Source organism: Diutina rugosa (genome assembly GCF_008704595.1).
Source record: "Diutina rugosa strain CBS 613 chromosome Unknown scaffold49_size106456, whole genome shotgun sequence".
Classification (NCBI taxonomy): domain Eukaryota; kingdom Fungi; phylum Ascomycota; class Pichiomycetes; order Serinales; family Debaryomycetaceae; genus Diutina; species Diutina rugosa.
Genome location: NW_022995215.1, coordinates 50258 through 74079, shown reverse-complemented (window position 1 = coordinate 74079; position 23822 = coordinate 50258). Strand labels below are relative to the sequence as shown.

The window sequence follows — 23822 nt, the reverse complement described above, 5'->3', positions numbered from 1 at the left end:
ATAAAGCTAATTCATGACCGTATGTATAGTACAGGTGGGCTATTTACCGTAATCAACGATGGCTTCATCGCCGAATTGCGTCACAACTGATTCCATGGCACTAGTGGCATCAGACTCCAGCGAGAATTCAATGATCACCACTTTCCGTGCCTTAATTACCTTATGACTAGCATACCCTGCGAGGGCAGTAACAATCTTCAGCACGTGGTCGTCCTCGGCATTGTCCACGTTTTGAAGCAATAATTTAGCACTGGGAGGGTTATTAAGCTTGCGTTTCTTCCTCGGAGGCTCTGGCTTTGGCTCCGAATCTCGGCGGGCCGCCTTCTGTTGTTTGCGTTTAGCGATGGCATCGGCGTTACCCTGTTTCTCATGGAAGCCATCCAGCTCCAGTCGAGCGGTTTGTATCTTCATTGGCTTCCCAAAAAGGGAATACTCTTGTAAGAATTCTTGGGCTTTCTTCGCCGCTGACTCCAGGTCGTAGGTGATGAATGCCTGGCCTTTCATTTTCAAATTGCCATGGGCGGTGACCTGAAGCACGTCACCGTACTGGCTGAATAGATGGAGAAGCTTTTCCTTCAACTTTGGTATCGATACTTTGTCATTGAGGTTATTGACATATAGTGTGGGCATATATGGGGTATATCGAGGGCACAGTGATACCAGTGCGGCTTTCGCGACTGTCTACACAGTGATCGTCTAAATATACATTGGTGAGAACATCGGTTAAAGAATCTCGTCTATGACATCGGCGTAGTCGTAGCCTGCTTCAGGAACATATTCCCATTTGTCTTCGACAACGACGCGTTCGACGACGGGCTTGTCGCCCTCTTCATTAACGTTGATGTCAACTTTCACGTCCTCCACGACCACTCCTTGAAGGTGGTCATTGTTTTGATGGGAATTGTCGACTTCCTTGTGAGGCTTTTCAGTGTTGTGCTTTGTCTTCTCAGTATCTTGGTTGTGGTCGTTTTCGTTGCTGTGCTCATGTTCGTCGTAGCTATGGTCTTCATGATCATGGATATTCCCGAACCACACTTGTTCAAGGGTACCTTGGCGGCTACAGTTGGTGTTTCTGACAACATTCAAGTCATTTCCCACCACAAGGTAGCCGTGCCAGGGTACGTCCTTCGCCGATTTGATACACAACGCCTTTTTGATGGGCCAGTCGAGGCCTTGTTGGTTGGCACGTCTTTCAATCTCTAACCAGGTTGGTTCGTCAATGGTAAGCGCTTCAGGATCGCATTGGACCCCGTGAGTGTAGCGACGGTAGTATAAGTTACCGACCCGGCCCAACTGGTCCGAGTCACAGCGGCCATTATTTGCGTAGCCCACGAAATAGCCACCGCCAAACAAGAATGCCACTAACGCCAACAACGCTGTAATGCCCACCCATTTGCTATCGAAGTGGTGGTTAGCATGACGTTGGCGGCGAACCATTTGTTTGAGCTTGGTAGCGGCTCCTGGATCAAAGTCATTAAGGTAGTGGCCAGCAGCGATGAGATGAGCGTTAGTGTTTTCTCGAGGCTCCACCGCCACCACATTGCGGCTCAATTGGATCCAGTCGTGTTTGAGCACCGCCCAGGTTTCGGCAAGGTCGGCCTCGTCGATGGAATCTTTCAGCGCCGCCAATTGCGCTGTCCATTCAACGGTGACCTCTCTCAACTCCGAGTTCTCCGGATACTTTTGCACCAACGTATAGAGCTCGTTGGTGAGGAAGTCAATAATAGTATCGGGCTCCAAGTCCATGGTTGTTGTGGCAAAGGTGGGTGGTGTTGACGCGTCGCAATGTTCCACCACGCGGGTGATGCACCCCACACATGGGTCCTGCGCCAACTCATATAATCATGGGTTTGAGAAGGGATTTAGGGGGCGGACAGGTAATATAGTGAATCACGGAGGAAATACTAATCTATGACGATTTGAGTGTCCCAACTTTAGTGTAGTTTGACTTGGATCTTGGTGAGGTGCACCCGACCCACTTAGGTACTGTATAAGAAAAAAGCGCAAGTTTGGTTGCAGTACTGCCATAGAATAGGGTACAAGTCAGTTGTTCATTATTGTGACTTTTCATGAGTGATCATCCTAACAAGAGGCGTGTGTACGTACTTCCACGATGACCCCAATTCTAGGAGGTAACTACTTTGACTGAAGTTCAAAAAGCTCCAAACCAAACAATGGTTAATTCGAAGATTGGACACCTTACCACCCACCACATTTATGTATTTATAGTATTCGAGTGACGTGTAATTCGATTGTTGCATCTTCCCCTAACAAAATTTTATCCATGGCTGACGCTCTCCTAGGGTTGTTTTGTTGGGGTCGTCGTATAGGATCCTGCATGAGGCTCCGTCCCTCGCGGCTTCTTTCGGCCTGCCTCTTTGAGACTAAGGGGCTGCGAGAAACTAGCCTCTATGAAGGCCTGGCCTACAAGAGCTCTGACCCCGTGGTCTATATGAAGCCATGAGATCAAGCCAAAATCCGAATTGAAACATTGATAGTTCAACTCTACGTCGCTGGATCAAAGGTTATGCTACTTAGCATTACTTAAATCAAATAAAACCCCACCAAGACTGTCCTTTAAATCAATACAGAGTTGACTTTCAATTCCTCGTTGGTAGCGCTGAACAATTCGTAAGATTATCTGGGGGCATATGCACGCAGACACAACATGACTCCCTTATCTGTGCGCAGTGAGGAGACTTTCAGGGGCCAGCTTTGCCTGCTCAATTGCAAGACACTTCGGATCGAGGCTTACATCCCCAACTCACGGTAAGCCAACATTGCAATGGCTTCTACAGAAGAAAGGTCGTCCACCTCTCCAGGAGGCACAACACAGACGTCCTCATGCGTTAAACCTACGAGCTCCAGACAAGAGACCGACCCTAATAACTCAGAAATGAAATCTCTCGAGAAAAGTATGGGAGATTTGGAAATTAAAGTTGACAAAGCGATGGGCAGAGCCGATGCTCTCAAACGTGACAACCTACAATTGTCGAGTAAAATTACTACAGTCATGGGAACAGCTGACCACGTTAAACTGGAGAATGAGAAATTGAGGAAAAGTTTCACTGAACTCAACACCGACATCAATGCACTCAAAGATAATATATTTGCTTCGAAGGAAAATGTTGATAAGGCTACCAACAAAGTTACCACGCTTGAACAACGCGTGAACACCCTTGATGCCAAAGTGGACAAATATGTTGAACGATTTGATCCGCTTGTTGTTGAGGTTGACACCCTTCGAGAAAAACTCACCACGATGCAGATCTTGTTGGCTTCAGCCATAGAACGCGTTAATACCAAGATTGTTGATACTTCAAAAGCGACAGAGCATTCAATACCGCCAAAGTATACGGTAGTCGATGAAGGTGCTGCCAAGGCAGTCGATCTGCAGTCAAATAATCGGCCGGTGAAGGAAACGCTAGACCCTCAATGGAAGCGGGAAGCCTATAACATCATCAATTTGAGCAAGCCGACGGATAGCATGGGTAATGTCCATGAGTGGGCAAGTTGGTTCACCGCCTACCGAACCCTCCTCGATGATTGTTTTGAAGATGATTTTTCCGAGGCTTTGAATCAAACGGCTTACGAATTAACGTGGTATTTCCTCAAACTGGCAATCCCTGTACATTACATGAAACACCAACCACTACAAGGCACCATTGCTAAACAGGCCGACGCCTTGGAGAAACATCTCAGAAACTTTGACGAGCTCGATGGTTCAGAGACAGATGAAAAATATCGTATTGTCATCAAAACATTTATGGATCGTGATCTTTTGGAGAAGACTAAGGATCATTTGAGATTTCTATTTGATTTATATGACGGCCGTAATCGCAGTGTGCTTTACAACCGATTAATGAGGATATGCTCAGAGTCAATCAAACTCGAGGGTGTCTACGTCAACCAGGAATTGAAGGCCTATATCAAAAGTTTGCGGGATCCCGATACGGATGTATACGAACTCGGTGAAGATATGGTCAAGCAACTTGCCAGGTTTGGTTGGAAGTTCAAGCACTTACAGGAGTATCTGTAATACCCCAATCAATTGGCCTAAGCCCGAAGTTATGATCAACAACTAAATTTTACGTCACGTTTAATCATTATGAATTTATGCTTATAGTCATTAGTGGGCGCCCTTGGATGGGTCAGCCTCGAATCTCAAGTCCCAGCCGATCTCGGGACCCAACTTGGGCAACACTTCCGCCACCAGCTGCACATCCTTGTCCCCACGTCCCGACACGTTGACAATGATGTGCTGGTCGGGCTTCATCTTCTTGGCAAGCTCGACGGCACCGTAGATGGCGTGCGACGATTCGAGGGCGGGGATGATCCCTTCGTATTGAGACAACCACTTGAACCCTTGAAGAGCCTGGGCGTCGGTGGCAGCAATGAACTCGGCTCTGCCGGAGGCCTTCCAGAACGCCAACTCGGGACCGACACCGGGGTAGTCCAAACCAGCCGACACCGAGTGGGTGTCGTGCACTTGCCCGTCGCTATCTTGCAACACGTAGGTCTTGACCCCGTGGAACACACCGGGAATACCCGCAGTCAACGTGGCGGAGTGGCGGTCGGTGTCAACACCGTCACCACCGGCTTCGACCCCGAGCATCTTCACGGAAGTGTCCTTTTCGAACGGCGAGAAAAGACCGGTGGAGTTGGACCCGCCCCCCACACAGGCGACGATGGCGTCGGGCAAGGCACCCTTACCGTTGATCTCTTCGAATTGAGCCTTACACTCTTGACCAATCACCGATTGGAAGGTACGCACCAAAGTGGGGTAAGGGTGGGGGCCAATGGCCGAACCAACGACGTAGTGAGTGGAGTCCAAGTTCGACACCCAGTAACGGAACGCTTCCGAGGTAGCGTCACGCAAAGTGGCAGTACCGTTGGTGACGGCGACGACGTTAGCCCCCAAGATTCTCATCCGAAACACGTTAAGCGCTTGACGCCGGACATCTTCGGCCCCCATGAACACGGTACATTGCATACCAAACTTGGCACAAGCGGTGGCGGTGGCGACACCGTGTTGACCAGCACCAGTTTCGGCGATAATCTTCGACTTGCCCAAACGCTTGGCAAGCAACACTTGGGCCAAAGCGTTGTTGATCTTGTGCGAACCGGTGTGGTTCAAGTCTTCACGCTTGAGCCAGATCTGAGCACCACCGGCCATGGCCGAAAGCCGGTCGGCCTTGTGGAGGGACAGAGGCCGGCCGATGTAAGGGTAAAGGGCTCTGAACTCGGCCCAAAACTCAGGGTCAGCGTTGGCTTCGTCAAACGCTTGTTGAAGTTGACGCAAACAAGCGTGCAACGCTTCCGGGACGTATTGACCACCGAAGTCACCGAACTTACCCAAAGCGTCGATCGCCGTCGCCGGTTCGGTGGCCTTACCGGGTACAGGAGGTTGGTAGGTGATGGGGGTGGCCTTGAAGTCCTTACCCAAGATTTCTTGAGTGTATTTGGTAACAACCGCCGCCATGTCTTCTTCACCACGTTCACGGGCTTCAGTCAACAAGTTGACGATCTTGGAGCCAATAACCACACCATCGGAGTGCTTACCAACGTCGACAAAGTGGTCACGAGTGGACACGCCAAACCCAACGGCAAGGGGGATATCGCCGGTAGTCTTACGCACGCGAGCCAACAAATCGGGAAGCCCTTCAGACACGGTGGCCGACGCACCCGTGGTACCCATCTTCAGCACCACGTAGATCATCAGCGACGCAATCAGCGCCAAGGCCTTCAATCGGTCATCGGTGGTGGCCGGTGCCACGAGGGGGATGTACGACAACCCGTATTGGGCACACAATCCTCTGAAGTCGAGGGCGTCTTCAGGAGGCAAATCAACGACGATGAAGGCGTTGGCACCAGCTTCGGCAGCGTCTTTGATCATTTGTTCTTCACCATACTTGAGGATCGGGTTGTAGTAGCCCATCAACACGATGGGAGCGGTGACGCCAGCGTCTCTGGCTTCCTTGACAAGACCGATAGTCTTCTTAGTGGACATGCCTTGGTTCAAAGCCACGGTGTTAGCGTGTTGGATGGTGGGCCCATCGGCGATGGGGTCGGAGAAGGGCACCCCCAACTCAATGACGTCGACCCCCAGGTCGTTCATCGCCTTGAGGATGGGCACCGTGTCCTGTTCACGCGGGTACCCCGCGGTGATGAAGTTGACGAGGGCCAGACGGTTTTCTCGTTTGCATCGAGCGAAAGCTTCTTTCAAGGCTTCGGCCATTGTGTGTGTTTGTGTGAGTAGTAGTCAGGAAGAAACTGTGGGGTGCGAGGATTTTTCGCTTATATACAGGCGAGCTAAATGGAGGGTAATTTTTCACCAGTGGAGGGTAAGTGGTGATGAGTCAGGGGAGGGTAACCTCAAAAAGAAACGGTGACAGGCCAGAGGGAGGGGCGGAAGCGGAGCAGGCACCGCAAACTAAACAAGCGTGGTTATGAGAGATTGCGTTATGTCATATCTATCTCCTATGCCTGCTGAATCGTGGCGGAAGATATCGGGAGCGGTTAGGGGATAGCGGTGGTGGCGGGTACACTGTAGCCTAAGGGAGATTTCGGAAAGGCGGGCAGACGGATGTCTGTGCCGTCGATATTGGTTGCGTAGGTCACATGACCTTGAGTCATCGGAGCCGAGAGTCAAGTGAGTCAACCACGGTTAAAACTGGTCTCAGTTACTGGTCACACCACTGTAAAATCTAAAGGTGTAACTAAGGGCAACCATCGGAGACATACCTGGGAACAATTGACCTGATCAGGGGGTGGTCAATAGGCGCTGATTGCGGGTGAATGGCCGGGTGATAACCGAGGCCATTGTGCGAGCTTGCTTTTCCAGTGCACCGCCCCTATTGCTACTTTGTGGCCGATGATTACGGAAGCGGCTGATAAATTTTCACCCTCTCATCCCCTGGATCTAAGCTCCTATCAATCCGATAACTGGACTAACCAATTTGTAAAATGTTTGAATTATTCTATAAAGTTCTATATACCGATTACCCGTTGTTTGTCATCAAAAGCGTCATGTTTAAAGATTTGTAGCATCTTAAAGTCTCCAGTCGTCGTCGTCCTCGGAAAACTCCGGCAACTCGTTGGGGCCTTCAGCGTAGGCCAACTCGGGACTGTTAGGGGGACAGGTAACGGGCTTCACCACCGGTTGGTGGAAGTCCAAGTCGCGGTCAACTTCGGAGCAGTCCAACGGCCCACCGGGTTCGTCAGTGACCCGGTTAGTGTTCGGGGCCAGGTTGGTTCTGTAGAGCTTGGACATGTAGTTCTTGACTGAGTGTTTCATGGTTGTGTAAAATGATAGTGAGAGGAGGGGAGGAAAGCCCAGGTATATTTATACCATCGGGCTGCAGGGCTGGTCTAGATCGACGACAGCTATCCGCCGCCGACCGAGGCCTGCCATCACGTCAAAAACGGGCGTCGGGGCTCGGCACCTCCAGGGGCCCACGCACTATATTTGGTGTCAGCATGTGATTTTGCCTACGGTGGTGGCGCCACCGACCGGAGATTGCCATCGACCAGCACCCTCCGACGCGTGGTTCGGCGCGTCTCGTGCAGCGCTACCACCCGAGAATCGTCTTCACATGCCAAACGTCCGCCAACGGCTGCCTAAACCCATGGCAATCCACCCCGATTAGGCAAGCGAAGTATCAACAACCGAGACTCACTTTTCACAGGCGCCTCGGGCAACCTGCTGGTCACAACTGCCCAACTAAAACTCAGACAACAATGTAGTGTGGTAATGGTGGGAACCTCGGGTTTCGAGCCTCCGGCGGTTGCCACGGGTCGTCCAGCTTCCACGTGTATAGCCGAGCTCGGGACAAGGGTTCGCGTAGATTCACTGTTAGGGCACTAAGCCTTCCCGAGAATCGCCGCCACCACAACCGTTTGCTCTCGCTAGCAGCAGAGCGGTTCCCGGAACAATATGGTGACGACAATTGCTCCGGGAGATGGCTACGGAAAGGTTGCTTTGGGGGAGCCACGCGAGTATGACGTGGTTAGTGAATAGCATCGGGTGATTCTCTCTACTCGTTCACAAGCACGTCTCTACTAGTTAGTTTCACAAGCGGCCTGGGTTTGTGGATGACGTCTATTTTTGTCTCCCGATGCGGTGAATCTCTGACGGCATCGGCGGTAGCGCTCAGGAACCACGCCAGCCTGGCGTTGGGTGAGAAAATCACATGCCGAGGCTAGAACCTTTCTGAGGGCTCGCTACCACAAACGTTTGGGCCTATGGCGGCGCCGGAGTGCGGCGCGTGGTGGCGCTGAGGCAACAGCTACCACAGAGTAAACTCCGACACCGGCATCGGGGCGTCGCAGAGCCACTGTCAGGCGATGGCGCAACGAGCGCCGTGTTCGTATCCACGGGTACAACGTGGTTAGGGGCTTTCGTTGGTGCTATTGAGGGAAACCACGTAACCTAAATTATCTATTACGTTATACTATTACAGTTTATACAGTGTTCTTTGTCACATGTCATAACCAGACTCGACAAACGTGGGTTTTTTCTTAGTTGCCGGCACGTAGGGCCGCACCGTGTCGTCGTCGTCGTCGTCGTTCTCGTCGGCGATCTCCTGCAACACCTTCTCAAGACCCGTCGTCAGCGGCAGCAGCAGCTCTTGGCGCTCCAACGGCAAGTGGGGGCGGTGCTTATGGTAAACCACCTTCGGTTTCATGTGCGGATGGTTGTGCGTGGTCGTCTTCAGCAGATCGCGCAGGCGGCCGTCCTCCTGAAGGTCATTCACCGTCATAAACAGCGAATAATCCGAAATCATTTTGAGCGGCTCCGAGAGGCGCTTGCGGTGACGCGGCTTCAACTTGTTGCCGAGGATCTTGCCGGTGTGGGCTAACAACACCTTAATCACGTCCTTGCGCACCTGGAGCACAATGTCCTCCAGCAGCCACACTTTATCGCGGTACTGGAGCCTCGGGATCAGCAACTTCAAATTATGGACATCGAGGATCTTAAGGTGTTTAGGCGGGTCAAACGACACCACCAAGGTGAAGTCGGCAACGTCGATATCGACAATCAGCATGTAGCGCAGAGACCGGTCAAAGATCTCCTGGACGTCGTCATTCTCACCCTCGGCGGGCATCTCGCCCACCTTGCGGTGGAACTTGCTGTGCTTACGCAGCAGCGTCGAGCTGGCGCGCAGAAGCTCCGAGGGCAGCTGGCTGCCGCCGGGAGGACTGCCGTCGCCGTGAGTGCTGTGTCGTTTGAATAAGTGGCGCAACGGCTTAAGCGGCAGCTTCAGCGAGTGGCCCTCGTGCTCTTCCGGCGCTGGCAGGTACGCCACCGGTGAACGCACCAGCGCCAACAGGTGTTCTTCCAGCAGCGGGCCCAGACTCCACGGGTCGCTATCGTCACTCAAGGAGTCGTCATCAGGGAACATATACAGGTGGAGGAACTTGGCACTCTTCATGTCCAACTGGACCCGGAGCGGCTGAATTCTCACGTCGGCGTTTTCAATGATCGGAATACCCCCGACTGGCAGGAGTTTACGCCACTGCACACTCACCAACGGCTTCAGGGGGTCGCCACCTTCCTGGATGGGAGCGATCAAATCCGGGTAAGTGACCCCCTTCAGCAAGTTGAACCCTTGGAGCAACGCCACCTCCACCTTGTTGGCCTTGGAGCCGTCGTAGGCGTCCCACTTCAGGAACAGCAAGTTATGCAAGGCAATGTCGACCATGGGGTCTCTCTGGGGCCCAAGCACGTGCCAGATGATCTGGTCGACCATGATGTTCCACGCCTGGTGATTCTTAGGCTTACGGTCAGCCTGAGGTTCCTTGTTACCAACATTTGCCATGGAAATGCCTCGGACAATGGCATACAACTCGATTTGCTGGTGAATGAGGAAGTAGGTGAGGCGCACATAGTCTCTCTGGGTGCGGTGCAGTTGCCCTTCGTAGTCCAACTCGATGAGGAGCTTGCGCAAGTCGCGAATCAGGTTCTGGAGCTCCGCCACCCATTTGTTGAGACCAATGAAAGTACGCGGGTCGGTAAGCAGCACCATCTTGTCCAACCAGTTGATGACGTCGTCGTGGGAGTCCTTGGAGTGGATTAACAAGTTGGTTACCACATAGTAGATGGTCGAGTATTGCTGCAGAGTAGCGTTGAGCACAATCTTAGCCAATTGCACTTCGATGATGTCACACTTGTTTTCTTGACGAGGGTGGGTGTGTTCAAGGTACATGCCGTTGGGCTTAGTGTAGACAATACCCAACGAGTTGCGCTCGATCACCAACTGGTTTTGCACCCACAGCGGGTCGTAGAACAGTTCAACGTGGAGCCAAGGCGGCCACAACGAGTGGCGCTCCAAGAACAGCAGCGCGTACCCCGCCAGCGGCGCGTGGATTTCGTGCTTTCTAAACACAAACACCTGGTAGTCCTCAAGCAACACCCCGTAGCGGTACTCGTAGATGTTGGTGACGTCGTCGTCAGTCACCACCGGGTCGCCTTGGTTGTCGACCTCGTTACCCGTCAGTTCCGCTCTCAGCGGGAGGCGTGCCAGCGCCTGGGCCAGCGCGAGAGGGAGCTGCACTTTCAGCACCGTGGACACGCCCGTGGTTGATGCAACACTAGCGTCGTCATCGTCGTCACCGTCAGCCTCTGTGTCGGTGTCGCCGGCGATAGAGCTCAGACTGTCGTTCAACCGATTAACCACTGATAAGATACGGATCTGCAAGTCACGTGTGGTGACGATAAGCGCCAGGTCGTTTTCACGTTCACTGCGGAGTTGGATCTGCGGGTGAGTAAATTTGACCAAGTACTTATCTTCAATCTCCAACTTCCGCAGGATAAGCTTGGTGAGGCCGTCATAGAAGCGGTCGACAACATCTTGGGCGTTGAGGAAGTCGTCCGGCTTGTAGCTCGGTTCTTTGGCGCGGTGACTGCGCTTATCGCCATAGCGGCGCCGGTCGTGCTCCAGCATCAGATTGGCACGCTCAAGCCCCAACATTTCCCGCTGTTCTTCATCCAATTCCTTGCGTTTCTCCTTCAAAATCAGCTCAACGTAGTCAACTGCCTTTCTTGTCATGTAGTAAACCGCCAGCTTTCTCTCAGCCACCTGTTCCAAGTACGTCTTGAAGTTATTACGCACCTGGTTGTTCCATTTGAGTCTCATGTTATGGACAATGAACCGGTTACGGAACTTCTGCGCCTCGGCGTCCAAATGAAGTGCTTCTTCCAATTCAGCTTCCAGCACATGCAGACTGTACACCAGCAACGGCGTCGATCTCACCCGGGTTAATTCATCACTCAAGTGGTCTAAGCGTTGACTCAGAGTACTGCTGCGGCGCAGCTGGCTTCTCAGCACGTAATGACCGGAGATCAGCTCCCACACCAGTTCCACCACATCAATCTTCTCGTTGAGAATCTGGCGGTCAGTTTCCGTGGTCGCGTGTTTCAACTCCTCTTTCAATTGACTCACACGTTCCTCTAAGTAATGAGCTTGAGTTAAAGCGGGATTCTCTTGGCCGATAGTACACTTATGCAGGGGTTCATTACCAAACGGGTAAGGACCTTCCTTGTTCAAGGAGAACTCGCGGAAGTACAGCAACTTAGGCGAGAAGGCAAACAGCAAAAGTACAATATCAGGGTCAGGCTCCAACGGCATCAGGAACTCAAGCTCGACAAAATCGTCCAAATCAATCCACAGATAGTCGTTGTCGTACACGTGTACTTTGTGGCGGATCCAGTCTTCGTGGGACATCGGTGGCCGAGTGAAATGGGTGTACTTCAGCGAGTACAGGAAGTGCGGGTTAGCGGCCATGAAGTTGTCAAAGCTAGCCGCATCAGGGCCCCGCATCGACATTTGGAACCCTTCCATCAGGGGATTGTTGAATGTGGCCGTCTGGATACGCAAATCAACAAGATCACCGTTAATCTCCCCTTTATTCATCTTCAAGTGCGGCACCTTATTATTGACACAAAGCTCTTCATGAACATAAGGAATGAGCTCTTTCCGCTGGTGTAAGTCAATCACACACGTCTCGAACCGGGCTTTCAAACCGGTGAACTGAGTTCTCAGCTGTTGCAGCAAGTCCAGCGGGTGCATGTACATGTGTGAGATCTTCATCGGGTTAAACGTCAACAAGTATTTCACCGTGTATATATGCTTGGACATTTTCACGTGGATCTTCTTCTTGTGCACCCCAATATTGGCGAACAACTTCCCCTGGCGTACCGGTAATGAGATGCCCCTGTGGATCAGGTGCCACCAATAGTAGAAATACAGGAATGCCAAAGGAGTGAAGTACCCATTGGAAAACAGCTTCTCGGGTTGCTCCGGCAGCTTGCACACCACGCTAAATGCCATGTGAATATAGTCCAGACGGAAATTGACGTAAGAGTCACGGTCACCGCAATACTGAGGATTACCCACAAGCACATTATAGTGAGGCATAAACGCACTAGTACGTTTTTTGTGGTCGCCCAATTCATCCAGATGGTCGACGTTACGCTCGTAGATCATACCAAACGTCCACCGGACGCGGTCAACACTGGCAAGCCTGACTACCACCTTCAAGTAACGGTTATCGGTGATATCAACCACCAGATATGGCTCATCCTTCAGCTCGGCCTGGCGGCCGACTTCATGGTAATTAGGAACAGCAAGCACAAAGTCCTCCAGATCCAAACGCAACAATTCTTGACGCACTTGGGAGTCGAAAATCTTGAAGGTGACGTTGTTTCTCCAACTGAAAACAAAACCCAGGTTCTTGCCCAGTAACGCGTACGGCGAATTACCCAGACGGATATGTAATGCCAACTCGTTGGGAATGTAGAAGTTGAGTCGCCCGTGCATGATGAGACCAAACTTATCCCACCATCCAAGCGGCAGCAAATCGACGGGGGGCTTCGAAAAGTTATCCAACGCCTGAGCAGCCGCCAGCACTGCAGGACTAACCGATTTCAGCCAGCCAAAGATACAGGGACGGTCGGTATTAATGTCCCAGCGCAAATCCATACAGAACTTAATCGGTTGCAACGTCCGGGGTATGAATGCCAGGTAGAACACATCGGCGTTGTCGCCACGAGGAGCAGCGGGAGAGAAGGGGACGAAAATGTGACGCATCTCCTCAACGCGAGTGACAAGCTTCTCGTTAATCACCAAGTTACCCTTCAACACCATTGTCGGGGGTTTGGGAGGTCGCTGTCTCAGTTCAGGGAAACAAATCAATGGGAGCGGGTAGTCGACAAGCTGGACGGAAAACAGCAGCGCTCGCAACTCAATGTATAATGGCAACAAAATCAGGTAGTCCACCAGCGGTTGCCCCTTAGCCCAGGTGTACAAGAATTCGTCGACAGAGTCAATACGAGCTGGGCCGATTGCCCAGTCAAGTTGATGGAACACAGCCCTAAACAACGGCGGGCCTTCGGGTATATCCAAGATATCGTATTTGTCCGTCATCACCTTCAGCACCTTGTCCTCACCAAACAAGCGTCTGCGCTCGAGGTCGGCCTCCTCCACCTTGTTGCGGCGGAAACTTCGGTAGCGCTCGATCCACAGACTACCAATCTCTTGATTAAGACGAGCTTTAGCCTCAGCTACAGTCCGTTCACTGGTACGATTCAGGTGTTCCGGGATCTTGTCGTAGACATCACCGAGGGGGATATCACGTTGACGCAAGCGGAGAATTCGATCGCGGAAATGGCCGGTCTCTTGGAAGACCTTCTTGAAAAACGTTTTCAGTCTTCCCGCTTTACCGCCACTGGCGCCGCCAGACCTACTCAGCGTCGTACCGGTTCGACTGCGCCCAAGCTGGCTTGGTGCCGGCTCGTCACTCAAAGTAATCTTCTCGTCAATAGCAGACATACTAGGCAGAGCCGGAGCACTATCCAGCTGTTGCAGAGTCAGTCGCAGCAAGTCGCCCCCAGCTGCAAGCAACAGCGCCCCGTAGACTTCGAAGAACTTGAGCTTACGGATGCGGTCGATCTGTTCTACCCGTCCCAACTCATAGATCATCAGCAACTCCACTTCGAACGGGTCATGTTCAATCACCACGCCAAACAGTTTCGCCGAAATGTCAATGTTGGGGATGTGTTTGCCGTGTTTCGCTTTCGGCATGAGTCTCACGTAGTCGTTGATATCGGTCAGCTGAGTGTTGAAGTTGTGTTTCACTTGTTTGATCGCCTTAAAGAACGTAATCAAGTTGTCAATGATGGTGAACATTGCGTATTGGTTGGGCACCAAGATCCGGATCAGCTCAGCAAGAATGTCGTACAGCAGCTGTGCCGCCAGCGGCCCCTTGCGCCATTTGATGATGGGTTCACCCGTCATCACCAATACTCTAGTCCAGTACTTCGTCATTGGGTGGACGGCATACAACCGGATATAGTCGAACTTGAGCTGAGGCATCACCATAAAGTTATCCCCGCGAATATGGTCGAGTTCCACCATCACGTCCACCGTGTTGGGCAACCGAATAACACTCAGCACCAGACCGATGTCCAAGTCAAGTTTGACCACTCGTTTGTGTCCCAATATAGCGCCAACGGCCTCTTTCAGCACTTGCCGTTTGACAGTAGGCAGAAACACTTTCAAAAGCAGTCGGGCATAACAGGCACACCACACAAAGAACATATCGATACGAGCATCAACTTCAAATACCACAAGCTTCCACTGGTCGGCAGTGGCAGCCAGTGTCGCCCCACCAACGGGGTCAGTGTGAGGACCATCGTGGTTGTGTCCAGAAGGCGCGTTACTGGTAAGCTTTAAGTCTTGCACCTGGAACACCCGTTTGATCTTTTGCAGTTCTTTGCCAATCAGATCCAGAATCATCAGCGCTGTCAGTTCGATACTCAGGGCATCAGTGAACTCCAGGTCCAGTCCTTGGTACTCAGCAACGTCGTCGAAATCGACGATGAACTCGTTGGAGAACTCCAGCAACGTGAACGCCTGGATCATTTTGATACGGGTAGACATGGCGTGGCGGCGTCGACTCAAGTACACGTCAATATCATCCACTCTAATCAGCATCCCCCGTTTAAAGTCACCAAGATCAATCTCTCGCTGTAAAGCTTCGTCAAAGACAGCATGGTGTGGCAACCCGTCCTTACAAAGGATATCGGCTTGGATCGAGTCTATTTGCATCGTACACCGCAGCACCCACGGAGGTAGTTTTTCAAATAACAGCCAGTAGCGAGTCTCAAACCCCTCCACATAACTAACAGGTTTCTGGTGAGGCGTCAGCGGCAGTTGTGGATGCTGCTGGTTGTTGGCTAAGTGGCCATACTTGCGATTGTAGTGCTCAATTTTCTGGTTGCGGATGTGACGGACAATGCGGAAGAACACGTCGTTAACGGAACGCATTCTGATAGCTTTCAGCTGGAGCTTGAACAGGAGCTTCAACTGATGCAGATCAGTAGTCGTCAAAAGATTGAGCTTAGGTAAATGGAATGAGTTTTTCAAAGCATCCATCTGCCAGTTCTTAATCAAAAACACCAGGTATAACCGGTTCTTGGAGACAATACTCGGCAGCGTAATGTTCTTGAAATCTCGAGTGTAGATCCGATGGACTATCAGCAGAATCTTCACATGGGCCACAAGATTCTCCGTCAGCGCCCGATTAAACTTCGTGGTCTTATCCACCCCAGGAACCGGTAGGTGAATATTACTAATCAAATCAACCACGACAAATTTAAGCAGCACCGAATCAAGACTACCAAGCAAGCGGTGAACCCAATCGGGGATGTGATGAGGATGATGAGGCGGCTTTTCCGAGGTGGGGGAACGTGGGGGCGTGCTCCCTGGCAACTGGTCGTTCTGAGCATGGATGATTTCCTCGGTCAAATGCTTCTCGTCCGTACGCAACATATGCTCATATTGGTCGTAGAAGACGTCGAACTTGGGCTGCAGCACTGTCAAACTCAGCTCGATGTTGATCTTGGCGGGAGTGTGATTGGCAAACGCCGCCACTGAGTTGTAGAAGTCGACGACGTCACCATTGCTGTTATAGGCAATCGAGGGGATATCAACACATTGACTGCGACAGTGAAACGCCTTAAGCGCAGTGAGATACACCAGCAACTGAAGCCTGGTAGCGCCCTTACTCACAGGGATCTCGCCAAATTGCGTAGGATTGAAGGCAGTAGTGAAGTCGACTAACAGACACTCAAAGTCGCCGTACAGCACCTGGACGTCGTCAATCTTAAACTTAGCCCCTTTAAGGAAAGCGAGGAGCTGGTTATGGTCGCTGGTGAGCATAGGCAACTTGCGATGCTGATGAGGCACCGGCTGTCCGTCTGGTCCAACAATTTCCTCTCCCTTGGGCTGCTTCTTGCTACGTAAGCCGTCCAAGTCAAGCTGGTCCAATTCGAGGTGGAGTTTCGCTAACGACACATTCAAGTTAAAGTCCAGAAACGCCAATACAATCTTATTCGGGTGCTTAAGGTCGCAACGAGCAATCACCAGCGCCTCAATTGAAAGTTCCAAGCTTCTGAAAAGGGCAAGCTTTGCCTGGTTGGCGAAACGGCGGTCAAGCCAGCGGCGCCACCACAGATTCTCTGCGACTTCGGCGGCTTCCTCGGAATCGCGGTAAAACCCATCCAAAAAGTATACGGAAAACCGGAACCGGGTATCATTCAACCATATGTTGGCTACCCTCAGGTACTCGATGAGCAATTGCGGATGGTTCGGCGCCAGCACGCGCGACCGGAACACATGGACAACCACTTGGTTGACAAGCTTGAACCTCAGCAAGTAGCGCCACACGCCGCGAGGAATGACGAGATTACCCAACAAGTGGACCAAGTCGTCAACATTGGGCGGTTCGTTGGTGGTGACTACTTTTCTCGTCCTGTGCTTGAGGGCGATATCGACGTCGGAGAACTCGATATGGATCCATCGTGTCAGCTCCGCTTTTCTGAAAATACGGATGGAGAGGCGGAGACGGCCAATTTCGATATCGGCGTGGCGATCATTGATGGTGACGCCGTGGAGCAGCATCCACCCAATGTACTTCACCTGGACGTGGGGCACACGGTTGAGCGCCCACAACACTACCGCATATACGGTGGCAAAAAATAGCACCCACCAGTACTTATCCATCGCTGGTAGTTAGCAAAATTGGCAGATGTGGGGGTGGGTGTTGACAATTGGGCAATAAAATGGAAGATGTACGCCGTCGGAGTCCGGATGCCGGTCAGTTTCGGTGCGCAGGACGTCACAAAAAATCCCCACTTGTCGCGCATTAGGTGCTTTTCGGGGGTTGAACCAGCATCAATAGCGATTACGAGCTTCGGGCGCACCGTCATGTACGCAGGGTGTGCCAAGGGTTCGCGGATGTACATAAATTCAGGGGGTTGACATGGTACTCAAAGTGACAGGTCTCTGAGGGAGAGAAAAGACATCTTACACAAGCAGAGAGCAGTATTAATTGCGTTGGATGTCCCGCGGCAAACAGCAGGTCATCGTGTGCATTACGAGAGATGTAATTTTCAAAGAAAAATCCTGCATGTAACTTCATAATGACTGCGGGAATTGCGGATGTGGGTGGTCCGGGTCGTTGCGGCACTGCCTCCCACTGATAAGCTCAGTCGGTCAGGGAAACGTAGCGGGAATCTGCAGTGCCAAGCCTTGCGGGGGGCGAGCAAGGGGAGAGCTAAGCGGCGTACCGAAGCCAGTGTCCGATGTTTGTTTAGTGGTCCGTGGTTATGCTTCTGGTGCAGAAGGCACAATCGGTATTCGCGCAAGCACGCGCGTCACCCGAGGTCCAACCGTTTGATTACGACACCTAAGCCTGCCGACACAAATCACCAAGAAGTTAGCCACACCACCTTCGAGCCTCATCCGGCAACGGCGGCCTTGTGGCGCCGATTTCGTATACAGCAACCACAAACGGAGATAACAAACACCTATGCACGCAAACTAGCTCTCATTGAATCAGTCACAAATGCACTGCTTTACCGGAGATAGCGGGCGACACCACGGAGATTCTTGCCCAAGTCTTCAATCAGAGTGTTGCTGAGGGCTTGAACCACTTCTTGATGGTCACACTCGACCACTTCGATGGTAGTATTGGAACATAATAGGCGACACTTTCTTCCAAGTTTCACTTCGGCACCAGCAAGGTCAATTGTCACCCCGATGTGGAGAGCTCGACACACACGGTGAAACTTCTCTTTATTATAGTGCCACCGGACTAAGTATTGGCGTACAAGCCCGGCAAACCGCGCGATCAGCTCGCGGCTACCATCAAGTTGGCGAGCGTACTGATACACGGGGACAAATTCGGGGACGGTGCTTTTGTAGACCACCCACTTCAGCGTAGCCAGTTTTTCATCAGTAATTGACCTTAAGATCATATAATGGGGAATGTCAAACTTCTTTGTTCTGAGGTTATAGTTATCAAAACGGATACCCACAGTATCGTCGGTGATTGGGAATGCTGTCACTCCAGCAAGCCGATAGAACGCTTCGTTGAGGATGTGATAGAACACGGCTTCGTTTTCATCATTGGCTTTTGATTCTGGCGCCATCACCCCGAGTAACGGCGCGATCTGGTCATCAAAGAACTCGTGGGTAACTTTAGATACAGGCGCGTTGGTGGCGGCTCCCGGAAGCTTGGATATGAGACGATCATACTCTTGCTGAAGACGCGCCACTTCTCCTTCAAGATCGTCTATATCGGCCTGGATCTCCGTTAATTTATCTGTCATGGGTCTGAGGATGTTATGGTGATGGTGCGGCTTACAGATCACGTGTGGCTAGTTTCAGGATCAGACAATTATAATCGCAGATAGAATTCTGGAAAATGGGAAGTCAGCTTTGATACAGGTTAATTTCATTAATAGCTTTCTGGTTTCCTGGAAATGCTAGTTGGAAACTCCCGATTATTCGCCCTTCTACTACAGGTCAGTTTGGCAGTGTTGATGACGTCATCGTTTTACTCGAGTGGACGCGTTTGTCGCATTAACCACCACTCGTCTCCGCCATATCACTTCCTAAATCTACCCCTTACCCATGAAAGACTCTCCCGTATAACATCTACTTTAAAACAGTCCTGCTCTACCTTACATACTCATCCTTCTCCTCCACCTTCCCCCATCTATCTCTCAAACCCGTTGCCAACTAGTGTGTTGCCAGCGCGACGACAGTGCGCCGTCTCTGAGCCAGTGGCCGCGAACCTTTCGACAATCAGTGCGGTGATCCACAATCCAACCCCAGCGCTAGTGTTGCTTCCCCGTTGCTTACCCATACTGAGATGGCAAGCACTCCCAGTCCGCCAAGCACACTGGCACACTCCTCTCCGGCAAACACGTCGCCGCCGCTGCCATCGGCGAAACCGTCCCCACCGTCAACCACTCACCTGAAGTTTGTGCTGGTGCAAACTCCCCGGTTCACCAATATGTATTGGCTGAGTGACTACCGGCTGGGGATTAGCGCTATGGGTCGCCAGGCTCAGAAACTGTTGAACCAGTTGCGTCAGTTGCACCAATTGGTGTTTCTGTTTGTCAACTACTACGCTTCCAACGCCGACCAGCTTGCGAAGATGGCCAGCGACGCTGGTGGTAAAGGTCATCAACGACGGGTGACTCTGGCCCACTTACGCAAACGGATCGCCAGCAGTGCTCGTCCCACCCCACCGGGACTGCGAGTGGCTCTGGGGACTAGTGACGTTTCGATCTCGATGCCACCGCCACCGCCGCCCGGTCTCGAGGACGTATTCAGTCGGTGGACTCAGCAATTGCGTCAGGAGCTGGATGGTCTTATGGTTCTCGTGCTGACGATTGATCATGAAGTGCTTGGGGCTATCACCGAGTTTATCAAATATAATGAACCTCAGCTTCGCGCGATGGTGGAGACGTTTAATGATCTTGTCGCCGACTTGGAAGAGAAGTACGAAGAAGTGGAGAAACTACGCATAGCTCATACTGATGCTCTACGTCTACAAGAGTTCAAACGCGAAAAACAAGACGAACGACAACTAGACTCGGAACCTACCGAAAAGCCAGTGCCGCCACTGCCACCCCCTAAACCAACCAAACCTCAACCCAGTACCATCAAGGCTCTGGCGCTGGTCAAATACCCCATTATTTTCGATACATTGAAAGTGGCTGACGCTGGCACCCTTGAAACGTTAGTGGCATCTTTAATCGACGGTACCCCCACTACTAAACGTACCCTCACATTACCTGGCAAAAGCCCCGATATCTTTGACTCGGGCGCGTTGTGCAAGACCATCATGCGCACTTGTCCTCTGATTCAACCCACACTGATGCATTTAGAACGGTTTGGCCAACAGCTTATGGATCTTAAATTAATTGAACCTACTCTGTTTTGGAGTAAAAAGTTCAGAGGGGAAGATATGTGGTTTGAATGGACTGAGCTTGCTTGTAACATTGCTAACGGTGATGATGACGATGACGAACTTACAGAGCTTAAGCTGGTGACTCTGCCACCGCCCATGGACATTCAGGAAATAACTGAGCACACCACAAAACGTATCACGCTGATGTTCAACTCGATGAAGACATCGTTCCAAAAGACCCAGGACGCGGGTGAGGTGGAGAAGCAATACGCTAAGGCCTATCTCGACCTTCAGAAGTTACGTCATCGCTTAGATATGGAAATCTTGACTAAGCTGCAGGCACTCGAACAGTTTGAGCGCCTCAAAATTGAGTTAATCTACCGGTCGCTTACGCGCTTGGCGGAAGTGTGCTACAAGTCACTGGTGCTGCGCACCGACCGCATTCATGAACTTGCTGCCGATTTTGTCGAGCGTTTCAATCGCGAAGAAAATTACGAGCGTGATCTCAAGCAAGTGATAGATGAGTTCAGTGTGGGGATTTTCTTCCCTAGTAATGTGCTGCCGCAAAACTTGGAAAAGAAAGTAGTGACTCAAGCTAACAATACTTTCCAGAATCTCAAGAGCCAATTCAACTTGTACATTGATATTCCCCTCCAAATTCCTACGGGGAGTGTGGTTCCTGATGTGGCCACGGGCCTTATTCTGACCCCTTACTTCATGTACAAATTGGGTGAGACTGACGTCAAAGGATCATCCGAAGCATGGGCGGCTCCCATTGACCACCAACTGTATTGGCGACTCAAGCAAGTGGTGATTGAAGCCATCGAGGCCTTCACCATCGACGGTGCGGTGGAAATCACTCAAGAGCTGGCGTTGCACCAAAAGATTATCGACCACGTTATTGACACCATCACAGATCAGTACTCTGCTGATCAGGTGGTCAATTTCATTAAAAACTGGTTGCTCGAGCTCAGTGATCTGGTGATCCCCAGCATGGTTTACGATCTGATCATTCAGGTATATACTTCTAACACTGATGAGTTGGAGACGGCGGAGCAATTGACCAAGATATTAGGTACCATCCCGCGGGCCAATCTACTGGCCTTGGTGTATATATTGGAGCAGGTGGTGAAGGCTTTTGATCTTGCTCTGCTTGCTGGTTACCCCGAAAAGCTTGGTAAGAATAAGGCGCCGGCGCCGGCGTTGGCGTCAGTTGTATCACAATTGAACTCCATGGAAGCAGTTGGCGCCGTCCCTTTTATGCACATGATCATGCGTCCACAATTCTCTAAGACGCTGACAGGCTTCAAGCCGCCGTTGGCAATTTACCTGAGAATCACCGCCGCCTTACTTGTGTTGCCAACTCGGGAACGCTTGTTTGGAACGTTGCTCACCAATGAAAAGAATTACCAATTGAAAAAGCAAAAACAGCGGGACTCTCTCCCTGTGGCGCCCAAGAAAAAGCAGGATTCGACGATCCCGCGACTGACACTGACACGTATCCTTGTGTCCGAATCACTGCCGGTGCAACCACTGCTGTCGCTGAGACCACTGCTGGCTGATTTTGCTCCTCGTCCATTCAAGACAAAGTTGACCCCGCAACCTCTGCCGTCAGCGTCGCCTAAGACGTCGCCTACACATACTCCTCGGAACCTGGTGGACTTGTCTGCACGTCTGCGCAGTCCAGCTAAACGCGTATCGCTTTTAGCTAATGCCGAAGTGAAGATCGAAACTCCTGAAGAGGACGCTAAGGAACTGGAGGAGTAAGCCTTTACTTAGTCAACATAATACATTCACAGTAACATATAAGTAAGCTAAAATTGAGGTATATGTAAACCTTGAAAAGAGAAGCATTCAGAGGGTTGAAATTTGCATGATGGATATGTCCCAACTCGTCAAGTTTACTTCGATCTCACGCCGCCCAGGCGCTGTTGTGTATGTAGACGACCATCATCGAGTGGTGTTCAGTAGACAAAATGTTGGCACTCCATTTCAAGAGGATCCCCCCTCACGGATTCCAAATTACATGACGTGATTCAACGGACGCAAGAGCTGCAAACATGTATCAACTTCCCATTATCTCTCGCAATCGCTAGATTTTACCCAAAATTGACAATGTATCAGTGTGACGTCGCCCAAGAACGTGATAGTATTTGGTTCCGTCAAACCGAATTTCATTTCAATATCCAATCCACAAAGACTTTGATAGATTCTAAAATTATCTATTTCTGCATGTAAAACCCTAAAATTGTAAAACAAGACCGTTTCATCTTTTTGATCTCCGCTTCTTTCTCAATTTGAGACAAGATCTGGGGAAATATGGACATATATAAGATCACTTTTGGTCATGGCTCGTCCACGTGGCGGTGCATAGCACTGCCTTCAACAGCTAGTTGTCCTCAAATGCCAAGAGACAAATCACTTCCCCTTAGTTCGGGCGCATCCGAAGTTCTACCAGGGCCTACACCCATTTAGTGTTAAATTGCGATCATCACAAAAACTTACCCTCAAGATCGGTTATATTGGAACACTATAATATAGATGTCGGGTATAAATAGTAGTAGGGTTTGCTGTTGAGTTCTCGAATCAATGAATGGTCAACTTCAAGGTCATTCTCATTCTGGTGACATCCTTCGTTGGTATTGCCACGGCCGCTGCCACCGCCACCGCCATAACTGAGCCATAAAAAATGCCATTGTTGATAATGGGGTGATCTATGACACTGGCATTTTCAACGTCAACGCCTCTACGTGGCAATCTTACAGCTCCTTGCCGTTGAATGTGGAGCAAAGTGCTTATATTGAATGGGCTAGAGATGACCCCAGAGCGGTGGTGGCGATGTTAGATGATGGATTTAGATACAGACTTCCTGATAATAGAAGCATTGTTCTTGAAGCCGTTCGTCAGGAAGACGGTAATTATGACGTTTATCTCGATAATCGCGACGGGGTCAAGGTTGGATATTGTGAACCTAAAGAGTACCAAACCATTGACCCGTGGATGTACTACATTGCTGCGTGCCATGTGTCGGAGTACCAGTTGAAGCTCGCTGGAATCACGCCGTGTGACTCTTATTGTTTCAATTACTGGGGGTTATCGTACGTCGAGCAACACAAAATCTACTCGGCGTTCACATCAACGGCCACGGATGGATTTTGAATTGCATTAGCGTTATTTTACTTAGAAATTTGCAATTCAAGAACTACTTTGAAATATATGTTTAGGTATTCGCCATAGTTCTAACTGTAGATTGACGCGAAAAGCTAACAAATCTAAAAGGTTTCATTCATCACATACTAGCATTGATGGCTCAATCATATGCTAATGGTCCCCAAAATTTACCCCGCGGTTTCTTCATCTGGCCTGACTGGCTTGTGTTCTCAATCACGGTGAGGTGGGGAAGCCAGTTCACGTGACCGGGACTACCTCAAATAGCCGTGACAGTTAGTGTCAGCATCACATGGGGGGCATCAAAGTGGGGGTGGATGATGGTGCGGGTGAGCATGCCTGCACATGGACGCGCCCACACTGTGTACCCGCTGCCGAGGCCTCTC

The 23822-nt window shown here is 50.9% G+C and overlaps 9 protein-coding genes across 9 annotated transcripts; 3 read left to right on the top strand and 6 right to left on the bottom strand. All coding sequences in view use genetic code 12, as the record gives it.

Moving 5' to 3' along the window:
* Positions 1-39: 39 nt before the first annotated feature.
* DIURU_005810 (uncharacterized protein) lies at positions 40-630 on the bottom strand (the record flags this gene model as incomplete). The annotated part of the gene is made up of 1 exon (XM_034158834.1): positions 40-630. The coding sequence occupies one exon, from the start codon at positions 628-630 to the stop codon at positions 40-42; it is 591 nt and encodes a 196-aa protein (XP_034009417.1).
* A 93-nt stretch (positions 631-723) lies between these two features.
* On the bottom strand, positions 724-1746 carry DIURU_005809 (uncharacterized protein; the record flags this gene model as incomplete). Its single annotated transcript, XM_034158832.1, has 1 exon — positions 724-1746. One exon carries the CDS (start codon positions 1744-1746, stop codon positions 724-726), a length of 1023 nt encoding a protein of 340 aa, XP_034009416.1.
* A 1039-nt stretch (positions 1747-2785) lies between these two features.
* DIURU_005808 (uncharacterized protein) lies at positions 2786-4039 on the top strand (the record flags this gene model as incomplete). The annotated part of the gene is made up of 1 exon (XM_034158831.1): positions 2786-4039. The coding sequence occupies one exon, from the start codon at positions 2786-2788 to the stop codon at positions 4037-4039; it is 1254 nt and encodes a 417-aa protein (XP_034009415.1).
* Positions 4040-4129: 90 nt separating this feature from the next.
* Positions 4130-6238, bottom strand: TRP5 (tryptophan synthase; the record flags this gene model as incomplete). Its single annotated transcript, XM_034158830.1, has 1 exon — positions 4130-6238. The coding sequence occupies one exon, from the start codon at positions 6236-6238 to the stop codon at positions 4130-4132; it is 2109 nt and encodes a 702-aa protein (XP_034009414.1).
* Positions 6239-7051: 813 nt separating this feature from the next.
* Positions 7052-7297, bottom strand: DIURU_005806 (uncharacterized protein; the record flags this gene model as incomplete). Its single annotated transcript, XM_034158829.1, has 1 exon — positions 7052-7297. The coding sequence occupies one exon, from the start codon at positions 7295-7297 to the stop codon at positions 7052-7054; it is 246 nt and encodes an 81-aa protein (XP_034009413.1).
* Positions 7298-8480: 1183 nt separating this feature from the next.
* On the bottom strand, positions 8481-17066 carry DIURU_005805 (uncharacterized protein; the record flags this gene model as incomplete). The annotated part of the gene is made up of 1 exon (XM_034158828.1): positions 8481-17066. The coding sequence occupies one exon, from the start codon at positions 17064-17066 to the stop codon at positions 8481-8483; it is 8586 nt and encodes a 2861-aa protein (XP_034009412.1).
* An 854-nt stretch (positions 17067-17920) lies between these two features.
* CTF5 (Ctf5p) lies at positions 17921-18676 on the bottom strand (the record flags this gene model as incomplete). Its single annotated transcript, XM_034158827.1, has 1 exon — positions 17921-18676. The coding sequence occupies one exon, from the start codon at positions 18674-18676 to the stop codon at positions 17921-17923; it is 756 nt and encodes a 251-aa protein (XP_034009411.1).
* A 689-nt stretch (positions 18677-19365) lies between these two features.
* Positions 19366-22035, top strand: DIURU_005803 (uncharacterized protein; the record flags this gene model as incomplete). The annotated part of the gene is made up of 1 exon (XM_034158826.1): positions 19366-22035. One exon carries the CDS (start codon positions 19366-19368, stop codon positions 22033-22035), a length of 2670 nt encoding a protein of 889 aa, XP_034009410.1.
* A 1071-nt stretch (positions 22036-23106) lies between these two features.
* DIURU_005802 (uncharacterized protein) lies at positions 23107-23427 on the top strand (the record flags this gene model as incomplete). The annotated part of the gene is made up of 1 exon (XM_034158825.1): positions 23107-23427. One exon carries the CDS (start codon positions 23107-23109, stop codon positions 23425-23427), a length of 321 nt encoding a protein of 106 aa, XP_034009409.1.
* Between the last annotated feature and the right edge of the window lie 395 nt (positions 23428-23822).